This window comes from Lytechinus variegatus, chromosome 7 (assembly GCF_018143015.1).
Source record: "Lytechinus variegatus isolate NC3 chromosome 7, Lvar_3.0, whole genome shotgun sequence".
NCBI lineage: Eukaryota > Metazoa > Echinodermata > Echinoidea > Temnopleuroida > Toxopneustidae > Lytechinus > Lytechinus variegatus.
In genome coordinates, this window is record NC_054746.1 from 42,003,893 (window position 1) to 42,019,326 (window position 15,434).

Here is a 15,434-nt window from a genome sequence, read left to right on the forward strand (position 1 = left end):
ACTCTTAACAAGCCTAACATGAAATTTTCTTTTATCTTGTTATTAAGGTTTAGCAACAGAAATTGCTTCGGAGGAATTAACAACAGATGTAGCTTCTCAGGAATTGTCAACTGCGAATCCAATATTTGAATCAACCGAGTCAGTTACTGCTATGATGGTGTCTGAAGAAAGCTCGGCAAAAAGCACAGAGGACAGAAGTGAAGGATCTTCAACTATCACTGTCCCAAGAACAACCACCATCAGATCGACAACTACCACAAAAGGGATGTCAACCAATAAAACTCATGGATCAGATCAGATCAACAACAGATCAACATCCATCAGATCAACAACAACTACAGAAAGGATGTCAACCAATAAAACTCATGGATCAGAAAATACCATCAGATCAACAACAACTACAGAAAGGATGTCAACCAACAACACTCATGGATCAGAAAATACCATCAGATCAACAACTTTTACAGAAGGGATGTCAACCAACACTCATGGATCAGAAAATACCATCAGATCAACAACTTTTACAGAAGGGATGTCAACCAACACTCATGGATCAGAAAATACCATCAGATCAACAACTTTTACAGAAGGGATGTCAACCAACACTCATGGATCAGAAAATACCATCAGATCAACAACTTTTACAGAAGGGATGTCAACCAACACTCATGGATCAGAAAATACCATCAGATCAACAGCTATTACAGAAGGGATGTCAACCAACACTCATGGATCAGAAAAAACCATCAGATCAACAGCTACTTCAGAAGGGATGTCAACCAATGCTCATGGATCAGAAAATACCATCAGTTCAACAGTTACTTCAGAAGGGATGTCAACCAATGCTCATGGATCAGAAAATACCATCAGTTCAACAGCTACTACAGAAGGGATGTCAACCAACACTCGTGGATCAGAAAATACCATCAGTTCAACAGCTACTACAGAAGGGATGTCAACCAACACTCCTGGATCAGAAAATACCATCAGTTCAACAGCTACTTCAGAAGGGATGTCAACCAACACTCGTGGATCAGAAAATACCATCAGTTCAACAGCTACTACAGAAGGGATGTCAACCAACACTCGTGGATCAGAAAATACCATCAGTTCAACAGCTACTTCAGAAGGGATGTCAACCAACACTCGTGGATCAGAAAATACCATGAGTTCAACAGCTACTACAGAAGGGATGTCAGCCAAGACTCGTGGATCAGAAAATACCATAAGTTCAACAGCTACTACAGAAGGGATGTCAGCCAACACTCGTGGATCAAATGGACCGTCAAACACAATGTCAGCCATCTTCAAGAGGAATGTTTCACAGAAGCAAGGTGGTACATGCGGTTTGGGAGATGGCTTTCCAGTCCGGTCTGCTCTTCAGTGTGCTTCTGCTTGCTTAGGAGCAACAGATCACACTTGTCAAGGATATGATCTTATTCGCAACACCGATGGGAGATTGGAGTGTTTGCTAAATACAGGCTCACGAGATGCCCAGTCTGAGTGTGACTTTGTCAGACACAAGTAGATTACGAGGAAGAGAGGACTGAAAAAAAGGAAAACAAAACTACAAATAGACATTCTGTCTTAAAGGGTAGCAGACTATGCATACCTCCTAAAATTAATAGAGATATCTGCTTACATTCATTTGATTCTTTTGATACAATTATCATATTCAAAATCTCATGAAACAAATTAGACTGGCAAAGATATTTTTTCCACAGATATAAAGAATATATACTTTATTTATTCAAAAAAAATATTTGTCCACATTTGATTTCAAACCATTATGTATGCATAATGAAGCCGATTTCTTACAGCATATCAAATTTACAATTTATTTTCAATTCGGAAATCACAAACTTTTGCCACAATACTGCTTAGACCATATTTAACAATCAAAGGCCAGGTTTAAGGGCAAATCACCCCCCCCCCCCAATAGATGAATTATGTTTAATGAAGCAGAAAAATTATCCAGGTCAAAGAGAGTTGAATTCTCATACCCTTTTCATAACCTATCCTCCAATTAGCCGCCTAAGAGTAATGCGGATAATTCAATAAAAATTGCGTTCATAAACTCCAAAAATAATCCGTACTATTTTTACGAGCGCCCGTCCTGAAAAAGGAGGATAAATGTCATGGCAACCGCACACACCCCCTCCGATGCGGTTGCGTTGGAAAATGGTGACCTTGTGACCGCTCCATGGCAACTATCCGCATTATTTGGAAAAGCGTTCATAAAGTCAAAATCTGGTCCCGATTCTGCTACATGTATTATGCAGATAATTGCAGCATCAAAATAATGCGGATAACTCTGGTCCTCCTCCGATTTTACGACCAAATTATGCTGCTATTAGCCGCATAATTGGGTTTATGAAAGGGGTATCAATTATGATAAAAATTATAAGGATATTTTTTTAGGTGCCTGGAGCACTAAATCAAACATAATTGGCAACTGAAGTATCACTTTGTTCTCCTAATCATTTTTTAGTTTTACAAAATAACAATGTCAAGCAAATATAAAATATGTCAGACTCATATATCACAAACAGGGAAATGGTTATAATATGCCAGTATGATTGAGGCAAAACGTGTTGTCTTAACTAATTACAGTACTTAAAGAACCAGACTGGATCGGACCCAAATTGAAATTGACAAATCATATACCCACCAAAAGCTTATGAACTCCTAAACACAATAATGCAAGTTTTATGCATTTTCAATACAAGCTGCGTATTTTGCTTATGAATATCTACAATCAACAGGTTTTTGAAAATAGGCTTTCTTGTGCTTATCAACGGCCTCAAAACCGTGATGTCATGTTGTGTTAAATGAGTTGTACTTCCATAGATTTGAACACAGAAAAACTGGGTGATTTTTCTGCTTTTCAGATTATTCATTTTATTTTCTTCACTTCTATCACAATGACATGTCATAAATATATTTTCATACAAGCTTAAATTGATGAAATCTAAAGCTTTGAACTAGTTTTTGCCACATTTTATTTCCCGCTTGTTTCGTGCAGCTTTTTATGTCTTTCTGCATTCACATTATGTGTAATAACTTTTCCTGACACAGCAATTTAGGCCCAATAAGAGCCGAATAAAATAATCACAACATAATCTAGTGAAAAGTTGTAAATGTAGATTTTCATCCATTTGAGCACTGAATAATTATCTGTGCCATTTTCTTCTGTAAACTGAAATGAAATATTGGATTCATAATCTTAACTGCAGAAAAGTCATCCAGTGTTTTTTGTGTAAAAACCTATGTAATCACAACACTTTTAACACAACATGACATCACGACCTGATGCCAATGTCCAAACACCTCAGTTTGAGTTTTTCTCCAGAAAATACTCAGCTGCCAAGCATGAATACGAATAAAACTTACATTGTCGTACTATGTAGCTCATATATTTCCAATTTGTCAATTTCATTTTTAGCTCCGGTCTGGGTCTTAAATAAAAACATGTTTTTTCACTAAATTCTTTGATATTTCAGCATATTCAAGGGTATGATTAAATCCTGATGGATTCACACAATAATGTACAAGCCTGAATTGGAACTCTACGATCTACATGTATATGTGCGAACTTATCATATCTATACAAGATATATTTTGTGGGGAAAATGGACAAGTCAGCTCTATGTACTTTGAATATAACTAATAATAAACTGAGTACGTATACTGTTTTCATGTTCTATTTTGGTCTTAGAGTGATTCAAACTGACAGTTTAATGTTATCATTCATTGATTGCAATTTTTTTAATGGAAAGATCACAGATTTAGTAACAAATGAAACTGAATAAGAGTGTAATATACAAGTAATGAATATTTATGAGTGCAATAGAGAGAATGCTTCATGAGGTGAAGGAAGAAATGATCCGTTCAACGAGGCGTAGGTGAGATGAATGGATCATTTATTTCATCTTTCACCGAATGAATTATTCTTTCCATTGCACGAACGAAAATAACATTCATTATTTGGTTTATATGACACCTAAAAATACATTCTTTTTCATCTGAGTTTATGAGTTTTGATACAAAATATGCTCACGCAGTGCTAGCTCGTTGATTGTCCCGTACACACAACATGCGTGCTGCAAACATGAGTGCTTGAACTTGTGGTGCAAAGTTTTGGTGCCTGAAGCACAAAATCATATGGATCCAACATTGCAGGATAAATAAATCCAAAATTGCACTCTTGATGACGTCATTGTAAAATTATCGATATCAAATAAACAATGAAATGACAAAGATCTTTCTAGGTGTTATATAATACTTATTAATTGTAATTTGAACAAGAAAAAAAATACCCACTATGAAATGACATCATATATTTCCTGTATTCTGTATAATTCATAAATTAAATATTATCAGAGTTACGCATACATATATCAAACAATGACATATAATGCCCATGGAATTACATACAAATCATATATTGCTGTATAAAACCATATTATGAAATAATCATTATTGGACATATCTCTACTAAGAACTGTCTAATAGGGATGAAGTCCACCAGTGGCTATTTTGACTCATGCTCGACAGATTTTAAGTGAATCATTACATTCTTCCAGATTGCTAGCTGTTATCTTACTGAATTAAATGATAGATCATATATTCATGAATGTGATATTATAATCCTACATAATATTCCCCTTTCTTCAAAGGCTTAGGGGATGTTGCAAGAAAATATTCTGTTGCAATTTAACAACTGATAGATTAACGTTAGCTGTAGCAAATCGAATCAATCTTCTTGTTTCAAGAAGCAGATTAGCAATTAATCACTAATTTGTGATTAACTACAGGACATTATGATTGATTTAGGGACCAAAAATAGACTTGCAATTGATCGCAAATTCCTTGCAAACCCCATTAATCTTCCCCTCGCAAAAGGTATTCCCTTTTCCTCAAGCATGTTCTCTTGAAGAGGGGCCATTCCTAGCCACTAACAAATTCTTAACAGCTTGGGCAGTGAAGGCAAGAAATCCAATCTTTGAAGCATCTCATTATTTCATCTAATCCACATATTCAAATCAATCATTCACAAACATGATAATGATGGGTTTGATGTTTCTGGTTGAGTGACTATGGCACCAGGACGATCCTACCTTGTGCTGACTTGGTTTCAATGACTTCACGGTGTGCTGAAGGTGCATCATCCAGAGAATACTCTTGGTATACTACCGGTTTAATCCATCCACCTTCAATACCAGCATGAACAGCAGCAGCTTGCTTCTCTCTTTCCTCCTAAAGTGACAAACATCAAATAAAGTTAAGAAGTTTTGCATGATATCATTTCTTGTCATAAAGAAGAAATACATTTTTGACCCCTTTTTCTTTTCAAAAGAAAATAAGGACCACTAAAAATAAATAATAAAAAATGACCGATAAAATTATTAAACTGTTATTTTCTGTATTTTGTTACATGTATCATTATCACTACCGTAATTTAATTATCATCATGACATTATCATTACCATCATTATTATATCTATCCCTATTAGCATTAATATTATTACCATGAATATTATTACTACTAATATAGCATAATCACTATTACAATTTTCAATATCAATCAATATCTGCAATATGATATGAAATGATGCAATAAGTTACTTACTTGTGATGATAACATCAACATTATTCCCGTTACAGTGGTCTCTTTGGCCATCAATAAGCGAGGGGAAATCTCAATATTTCCACGGCTACCAACAATCTGCACAAACAAACACACCAATATCTTTATGATCATGCCCTAATAACTTACATATGAATTGAGGAAGAGGATCAAACCAGATATGGTGTATGTCAAAATTTAAAGATATTTTTTGAAATCATAACTCTGATATCACAGGAGTATAAAGGAAAAAAAGAGAAGTGGAACATACGATGACAAGAAAATGAAAATTGCCACACCAGGAAAAAAGGTTTACTTTTCAACAGCTTGAACTTGTAAAGTACATTTTTCATATGACAAAACACTTGTTTAGGGTACTCTGAGAATGATTTTTATGTCCATAGTGTACTTCTGAGTATCAATGACTCCCCCCCCCCCCCCCCCCCAAAAACAAGGGGGAGTACATAGACCCCAATTTTCATGAATGGTTAGATTGCATAGAAAATACATCCATAATGATGACTGCAATATTCAAATATCAAACAGCTATCTATAAAACACTGGAAGGTGTCTTGCTTCCTTAGTTTATATCATTCACATAAGTGTAGGATAATATGGATTTCAGGTTTTAAACAATTCAATGTTGCATGTAGGAAAGTATTAAGCACTCACTGCAATGGAACCTCCTTGGGCTAACATCTCTAAGTCCTTCTGAAGATTGATGTTACCAAGCATCTCAACAATGACATCAACTCCTCTACCATCAGTGGCATCCTTGGAAGAAAAAAAATACAATTTGGAAAGTGATCTCTCTTTTTTTTCAAGTTTATATAACACACAACAAGGTTACATTGTTGTTTAATAAGCCAGCAATGTAGTGAAGACTGCTATCACTATAGATTTGTTTTAACAGACTTTGATAGATAATTCAATGACCTCTTTTACAATAAGCAGATAAATATATGTATTTAAAAGGATACATCACAAACTGATAAAACTTCACTATTGGTGCCTCTGTTACTAGAAACTTGTTTTGAGGTACAAATTGATCATATTAGTGATTTTTTTGTAAAAGGTATTTTGGCCAATTAATACATAGGGCCTGTTGCATAAGAGAAAAACTCTGGCCATTTTTTTTGTGAGAGTTTTTACTCTTATTGTCAATGTATTATTGTCATAGTATACAAATATACCAGGCTTTGAGTAAGTGGGAAATACTCATCCGAGGTTGGACTGGCATTACTATTTCGCCCCGAGGGAAAAATAGTGATTTTGCCAGTACAAACGAGAATGAATAATTCCCTCTATACTTTCGAAATAAAGGCCTGGTATATGTGTTTACATCCTACTTTGATAAGTTAGAGCAATAGATCTTGATAATCTAGTTCTTGTACTCTTAGTTCATCCTTTTTTTTCAATCTGAACCAAACCAGCTGTGCTGACTGACCTACTTTTCCTGAAGTGCTCAGCTACCTCTCAGTGCGCGGAACGCGTATTAGTGCTTGCTCCACCATGATCTGTGACATCAATGATCAATGGGTAGAATAGCACATTTTCTTCGGTGGGCATTTTATTTTCAACATCATCACAAAATAGTGAGAATATGTTCGGTCACATGATGCTATTTAAACCAATCAGCTTACAGGATTTAATTTATGTAGGATATTATTTTGTTTGCCAGAGTATTTTTTATGGCAAAAGTTTTATACAACAGGCCCATGGAGTTGCATATCATATCTCACAAACCTGAAAATTATAATATCATGTAAATCTTTATAAGAAAACAATTTCTACTGATATGTAATTCAGGAATGGTAAGCATTCAAACTGAAATTGAAACAAGACCATTACCATGATTTTCTGTGTGTAATCTTCCTCCCTATGATTAAAGACTTGATGAGCGCCTTCTCTCTTGATTAGTTCAAGACCAGGAGCCGAGCCAGCTGTTCCTAAAGCCTTCACACCATACTGACGACAAAACTGTAAGGCAGCTATTCCAACCTAAATGCATCAAGAGAGAAAGAAATAGGCAGAGAGGCAAGAGATTTAGTGTAGGAAGATTATTGAGAAAGAACAAGACCTTTTTTACGAAAATTTTGTGCTTTCTCTGGTTGGATATATATATCAAATAAGAAGAAGTTGATACTTATTATTAGAATGTGGCAAACCTCCAAATGAGAGCTGAAAGGATGAATAGAATCTTGGATGAATTCATGCAGTTAGGTTTCTTATAACTTTTCATAATTTTCTTATAACTTTTCATAATGATGGTGATTAATTGGCTTGTAGTGCCTATCATTACTATTAGACTATAGTATAACATTGTAAATCATTATTGAAATACATTAACTATTAGGAGTCAATGGGTAAAATACAAAAAGAAAGAATTAACAATAGCAATTGTTGAATGTGAAGACCAGCAAAGGCCAGAGGAATACATTCCAAAGCTTAGTCCCTAATAAGATACACATTGTATTGACATCACACAATGATACATAAACTACGGTATATAAAACAACAAACCTGCAGTACAAATGGGAGAGATAATATATGAGACCCTTAAAATAATACTTTGAATGATGTGAATGAAGATATTCCTTTAGTAGTTAGCCATAGGCTACAATCTGTTGAGGTATAAGATTGCAGTTGAAATTAAACCTTTATGAAATATGTTTTGAAAAATCAAAATCAAATTAAACAGTTTAGTCTTTTCCATGAGCACAAATTTTATGCAAGCATTAGCATTGATTCAGAGATATAGCTAATCAATTAGGCTTCATAGTATAGCCAATTTATACTGTATGACTGAAGTAATACTCTCTGGCCCGTATTCTGAAGTCAGGTTTAACTGTCTTAAACTCAGGTTTAAAGTTGTGGTTTAAGTATGGATAACCAATTGTTACATAAATTACTAACAATACAGATATCATGTATCAGCTCATTTGGCTCTCAAATCATTCATAATTTTCTAGGAAGTATAAATAGATGATTGTCTTCACCATCAATGAATCAGGAAAGAGCACAGTAAACATAAGAAACATACAACTTAATACACATTTTGACACTATTGGCTTCCCATAATTTTAGCAAAGGGTTAGACCATGGTCTAAGTTAAACCTGATTTCAGAATACGTGCCTCTGAGTTTACTGGTCATTTACTGCACATTGACACCTTCAACAGGTTTTCTTTCTTTATGACACTTGTAAAACTGATAACCCTTCAAACACTTATTGCCTATCAGGTCAAATTCATTCTGTACTGAGGGCATCTATATGATTATGATACATTCATTAAAAGTTGAGTCAACAGAAAAGGACCTTTGCTCTTTGTAAAGTGGGAATTAGGTTTTACCTTTGTACACAGGGAGAATGACTATGCATAAATTGTAGAAAACATTAAAATATATAATTTGACTCATTTCTATGTTTTAAAAAGTCCTTCCAAATGCAAAAATATAAGAAAGTGTTCAGATATATACAGGAAATAGATAAAGAAATATCTGGAACAGAGAGAGAGAGCCATGTGGTAAGAAAAATAAATAAAAAAGGAGGTCTACTAAGAATATGAGAAGGGACCCTTGGAAAGAAGGGGATTCTAGAAAAAGAGGAGAAATGATGACAAAATTACCAGAAATATTTATTCAAACTTTAAGGACTACATTTCAATATACTTACTGATCCACTTGCTCCATGTATAAGAACAGTATGTCTGGGTTGTGTGTTGCATCTGTGAGGGTGGAATATCAGAATTTATTGCAAACATTTTATGTCTAATGCAGTTGATATTGAATGTTAGTTAGCCACATAAAATATTTGCTGTATAAATTTCAAAGTTTAAAAGTTGACAGCATAAAATTAGCCAATTGATATACTTGAATATACCCGCTACATTTTCTCTCTCTCTCTTACTCAACAAATAAATATGATTAGTATCATTATATTTTAGAAATTAGGAAGTAGATTTTCAACTTTGAAAAATTATTCAATATTATCATTTTTGGCTACAAAGAGACTTTATACATGTTCTTCGTAAAAATATTCTTTTAAATCTGGCAATTTCAAACATCAAGACAAATCTTACTTTTGGAAGAGAGCTCGATAAGCAGTGAAGTATGGTACCCCTAATGTGGCTCCTTGTTTGAAGTCAAGATTAGCAGGAAGACAAAATACATCCTTTTCTTCTGCAAGTGTATATTCTGCGTAGGTTCCTGGGAGGCCTGGAGATTTACAGACATAAACCCTATCACCAGGCTGTAGAGTCAATATAAAATGAAAATAAAATAAAAGAAAAGGATTTCCATAACTAGGACTATACAATATTACACCAGGGTATTTGATTATTATCAGTAGTATCCAAACAGAATGATATAATGTTCCCGATGAGTGGTTGTCATATGATCTGCAAATCACGAAAGACATACACACAGTTCAAGGGAAAGTTCATTTACGAGACATAATCTAAACAATTCCCCACAAAATTTTCACTTACCAAAATTGTAAAAATCCTCACAAACAATAAATGCTCCTATGATAAGCTGGGATTAAACAAGAGCTTTCTCATAAATGTTACTCTGGTAGAAGAACATCATAGCTTTATTTTCTTTTATACTTTTGACCCCACCCCCCCCCCTTCCACAAAAATGTAAGATCTCCTTGATCCCAGCCACAGACATATGCTTTTATGTCATCATGCCGCCATCTTTGAAGCCGAAGCCATTGTCTTTGGATGCAGCTGGCACATCTCTGTTTACACAAAGTTCTATCATCTGAGGGAGGGCCCCATGAGATTATGGTGTCATATACATAAGGTATATTAAATGCGTCCATCTTACTTTATATTTTTTGACATTGGGTCCTATTCCTTCCACCGTTCCTGCTGCATCTGCTCCAGGGGTGTATGGGAGAGGAGGTAAGGTTGCTCTGTTACCAGATCTAATATAGGTGTCCACCGGGTTAATCCCTGCTGCACCAACCTTAATCAACACCTGAGAAAGACAACAGATTTATCATTCCTTGGTCTGTAGGTTGAATGAGCAGCAACAGAAATTATCTTCAAGATACTGCCGGTTATGATGAGGGTGAAAAAAACGATGATTATACTGATGATTATGATGATGATGATGGTGGTGATGACAATGGTGATGATGATGGTGGTGTTGGCTGGTGGTGGTATCATGATGATTACAGTCATAAATGGTATAATGTTCACAATAATAGGCACATGATACTAAAAATAAGTGTACTCTTCAAATTTGATTAGTATTTCTGGTTGCAATCATTATAAAGGGAAATGCTTTAAAAAATGTTCTGCATATAGTCCAATGTAATATAATTGCTACACAAAGGAAATTAGGTGAAGCAGTAATAAACACTGTGGCACAGATAACAAAGTGATACCAGAAAAATTGTGTGTGGACATGACTGCATATAAAATCTTTGAAACGTTCAATCTTGGTCTAGTTGTATGGAACTTCCATTTGTTTAAAATTCAAGTTTGCAGTATTTTTTCACTGAAACACGCATTACTGAGTACATAGTTGCAACTGATCGGATCAATTGTAACTCTTTGTAAGACGTAGCCCAGATTTATCATTGTCCAAATTTTCAACCTGTTCCTCTGCTTTTTCATTTGGGTCGGAATCTCCTTAAACATGCATCCATCAAGCAGGCCTTTAATTTTATCATCTTTTAGATGGTAATGAGATAAGGACATAACTTTAATATGGGTAACTAAACCACATGATGGTGATGGGCAGTGAAGAATTGAAGTGAAAATATCACATTACAATTTTATACAAATGCAACAATCCTGATTCTGTAATACACACCTGGCTAGATTTTGGCTCAGGAATCGCTAATCCACCTTCCACCTTCATAACCTCTGGTGCACCAAATTTGCTTACTCTAATAGCCCTCATGACACTTGCTGCTGCTCTTCCACCACTCATGCTACAGAAAAAAAAATATGGAGAGAAGCTAATGATTGTAAAAGTAGAAACAGACTTTCTTGAGTTTCATAAACACAGCTAGCCTGAATTTTTATTAGTACATGTATGCTAGCTAGCTGAATTTTTGTATTATATTTATTTTGACTGATTCTCTGACATGTAGGAATACATCTATGTAAAATCTCCCTGTAAGTCACATCTACACTACCCGCACGTTCATGTATCTAACTCACAAATCTTTCTTCACTGTTCTTCGTCTACTCCTTTTGCCTTTTTTCTAGGTTGATCTGCCTCCTTCAAGATTCTAGTAGATATATTTCTTAACACTTCATTCTACTCCCAACTCCTTGATTAAATTATTGCTTAGAGTCAGAAGCTACCTAGGCCTGTCTAGGCTGTTGAGGAGGCAACACAAATGAGTCAAGTCAAGAGACTAACTAAAGTAAACTCATTTCGGGACTCATAAGTTCAAAGTCTGATCTGGCTGTGTGTGGACATGGCTTCTAGCTCGCAAAACAAGCAAATGAAAAAACATACAAGATGTTGTCGTTGGCTTTGCTGTATTGGAAACCTAATTTTTTTTTATTAAATGCTTCAGGCTCTGTACAATTGGTTGTTCTGCTGAATTACATTGGCCATGTGTCAACGTGAACTTCCACTCTGGTCCCTGCCCCCTCACTCACCGGTTAGAACTTAACTGCAATGCCAGCCCAATGGCATCGCCACTGCCAGTGCTAACAGTGTACTAAGATGAACACCATAGAAATGCTGCTTAACTTTTAAACAGAGTTTCTACAGTGAGGGGTAAGATAGTCCCCTAACAGAAGTGTATACGAGAAATAGGTGGGTTTAATGTCCTGATTAAAATAATTAATAAAGCTAAATTCAAATCAATAAACAATAAAGATTAAACCCTAAATTCATAATAGAAAAAACTAACAATTACGATAAGTTGGTAGGATTTTGAGTAGGGTTTAAGCATTTATATACAAAATGCACCCAGGTATCAAAAACACTGATTTTCAAAAAGGGTATAGTTTTGAAAGACTGGTCAATGGCAGAATTAAATGTATTTAGTGTGTTTTTTTTTCCAAAGCTTTTTTTAAAACGAGCCAATTGTGTTTAGGGTATTTTTTTTCCCTGTGGTCATAATCTGGCGACAACTTGTTAAGGGGCCAAAATGTGTAAATAAAGCCCGCAAAAACTTGTTTAGGGGATTATTTTGCACACAAAGAAAAAAATCGTTTCAGGGGGTGCTTAGAAATAATTGGGCCACAGGTGTGTACAGCAATACATTTGACTGCCCCCCCCCCCCCCCCCGGTCAAAAAGCCACCAAAATTTACGCCCTCTTCTTGCAAAAATTCACTATAATTTTATCTTTCTCTCCGGGCAGTTATATGCCCCAGCAAAATATTGCTTACTAATGTCACAAAGTGACAATAGATGTGACTTAGTATACTAATACTAACCTCGCAATACGTGTGAGCAGTTAAAATATGAAATAAACATTACCCCAAATTTCATTCATGATATACTTTTATTACATTTTGCTAGATGATTACGTCAAACCCCTGTTTGCAGTAAGACCGCAGTTCAGACTGCAAACTGCGGTCCCATACCCCATTTTTCATTTGAAAAATCTCAACATTTCCAACCCTGATAAACCAATCTTGGCCAATTTCTCCACCACAGGCCGTGGTGGTGAGCGATGAGCCAAGGACGAAATGATAAACAACCATTACGTCAAACCCCCCGTTTTCAGAAAGTATCGTGTTTGAGATCATGGGGGCCGTTTCACAAAGCTGTTCGTAAGTTAAGAGCGACTTTAAAAACTACTGGTAATCATCGCCAATGGTGTGTACCATTTACTGCAAGACAGGATCAACAGTTGCTCTTAACTTACGAACAGCTTAATGAAACACCCGCCTGATCAACCCCGCTTGGCCAGGTAATCCCCGCTGTCTCCACAGGCCAGATTATGAGCATTGGGCCAGGGACGAAATGATAAACAGCTGTGCTTTTACATAAGACTTCTCTGCCTGTAGACTTGTAGTAGGACCTTCGGAATGAAATTATTCTATTCGATATTTAATCACAATTTCAAAGGCATATTGTATTCAGAAATTCAATGTTAGTCCATTTTCAATATTGAACGAAGAAAATCGACCTCGAAATAAGGAAAGTAAGTGAATAAAAAATGGCGGCATGCTTTGCCGGGGACCGCGTTCAAGCTATTATGTTCGGACCGAGGTCAAGAAACAGGTATTTTGATACTTACTTGGGGCAGTAATTGATTGAGCCGGAAAAACCATCATGGAGTAGGTCCATGGAAAAAACTGGGGTATATGTGTTTTCAGACGGAGATATTTGTCATATGCTTACTTTTGACTCATTATGACATTACTAGACTCAGTCAGTGCAGTGGGGGGGGGGGGGGGTTGCAAGTCTCTGATCTCTCACAGTTTTTTTTTTTGGTCACCATCTCTGTTTTTTCACCTGAAATCTATAATCGTGGTAAGTGCATAATTTCTGTTTCCACTTTATATTAACATGATTAATCATTTTCTACCCCAGTGACAAGCAGTGCAGTGTCTCCCTCGTTTTGTACGGTCGACTCCTGGACTCTGGAGTCCTGGGCTCCGGCCTGCTTCGCAGGCGCCCGGGCTAGAACTCCCTGGCCTGGGTTAGTTCCAGGGTTGAGCAAAAAGGGAATTATCGTGATTTTGAAAACCACCGTTCACTTCATACAGCAGCCCACTTGTTCACTGCTACCATCTGGCCTGCGCCTGTGGAGAATCTACAGGTAGGACTATGGTATGCCAATGCTGTATAGAGCACACACTTTAAAAAATCATTAAAATATCAGATTGTGACCAAAATTACTAATTTCCATACAGTTTTAATTTATTTATTATTAGTAATGTGGGAAACTTGAATTTTGGGCATATTTTTGTGTACGCCCTCTATTGGTGGAAAGTAATATGGCAAGAAAATTTTCATTTTTTGATCTCTATTTTTAATTAAGAAAAAATGATATAAAGAATCAAATTTGAATAAGAGCCAAGCAGTATGAATTAAAAGGTCTAATGGAAACTGTCAGTGTAAAAAATCAAGCATTTGTCCCAAAGAAAAAGAGAAAAATAAGCCAAACATTGCCACCCTTATTTTGTCACACATGGAGATATAACTGAGAACAAGGTTATATTATAACCTTGTTCATTGAATGAGTGCAGCAGCCCTTTATATTCAGTTACACGCACGGTTCCCTATTTCCACCACCATTCACTTTGTACACAAGTAAGTGCGCGTACACAAATCTACGAGTGGTTCCCAAAACCACGATTTGGCCTCAAAAAGCCACATCTAACATACACGACGGCTACTTACTTCTGAAATCCGGTATGAGTCTAAAGTTGATCTGAACTTTAAGAATCCCAAACCTAACTTGTGTACCGTATACTCGTTGAATGAAGTTGGATGGGGATTTCCCTTTTCAACTTACTTTGTTGTTGTTTTTTCTGAGCTTGGCTTTAATTGGTACCACGCGCGTCACGCTGGATATATTCTTTGGAGCAGTCATCAAAATATTATTTTTTCCAAATATTTTCGACTCGAAAACTTTTCATAGAAAACCGGTCAAAAATTTTTACATGAAATTACATATAAACAAATTTGATAATCTTTATCTGTATTGAGAATTGAATTAGCGGAGGAAAATTGTCAGGAAGTTCAATTTTATCAAGAACAATAAATTTCCCAGACTGTGATTTACATTCGGTATACATACCACGTGTGCTTCGACAATCCTGACCCACTGCACTGCACGTGATCATACAAAGCCAGAAAGCCACAGTAC

The 15,434-nt window shown here is 35.8% G+C and overlaps 1 protein-coding gene across 5 annotated transcripts; it reads right to left on the bottom strand.

Moving 5' to 3' along the window:
- Nucleotides 1-3,199: 3,199 nt before the first annotated feature.
- Nucleotides 3,200-15,385, bottom strand: LOC121419335 (zeta-crystallin-like). Of its 5 annotated transcripts, none has more exons than XM_041613756.1 (9): nucleotides 15,366-15,385; nucleotides 11,458-11,578; nucleotides 10,462-10,614; nucleotides 9,711-9,880; nucleotides 9,305-9,356; nucleotides 7,481-7,630; nucleotides 6,302-6,403; nucleotides 5,633-5,728; nucleotides 3,200-5,259 (listed from the first exon to the last, which is right to left on the bottom strand). In XM_041613756.1, the coding sequence occupies exons 2-9, from the start codon at nucleotides 11,575-11,577 to the stop codon at nucleotides 5,098-5,100; spliced, it is 1,005 nt and encodes a 334-aa protein (XP_041469690.1). In that variant the 5' UTR covers nucleotide 11,578; nucleotides 15,366-15,385; the 3' UTR covers nucleotides 3,200-5,097. The 5 variants fall into 5 exon arrangements, with proteins under 5 accessions (XP_041469690.1, XP_041469688.1, XP_041469689.1 ...); XM_041613754.1 differs by lacking the exon at nucleotides 15,366-15,385 and adding an exon at nucleotides 15,081-15,320; XM_041613755.1 differs by lacking the exon at nucleotides 15,366-15,385 and adding an exon at nucleotides 15,023-15,100.
- Between the last annotated feature and the right edge of the window lie 49 nt (nucleotides 15,386-15,434).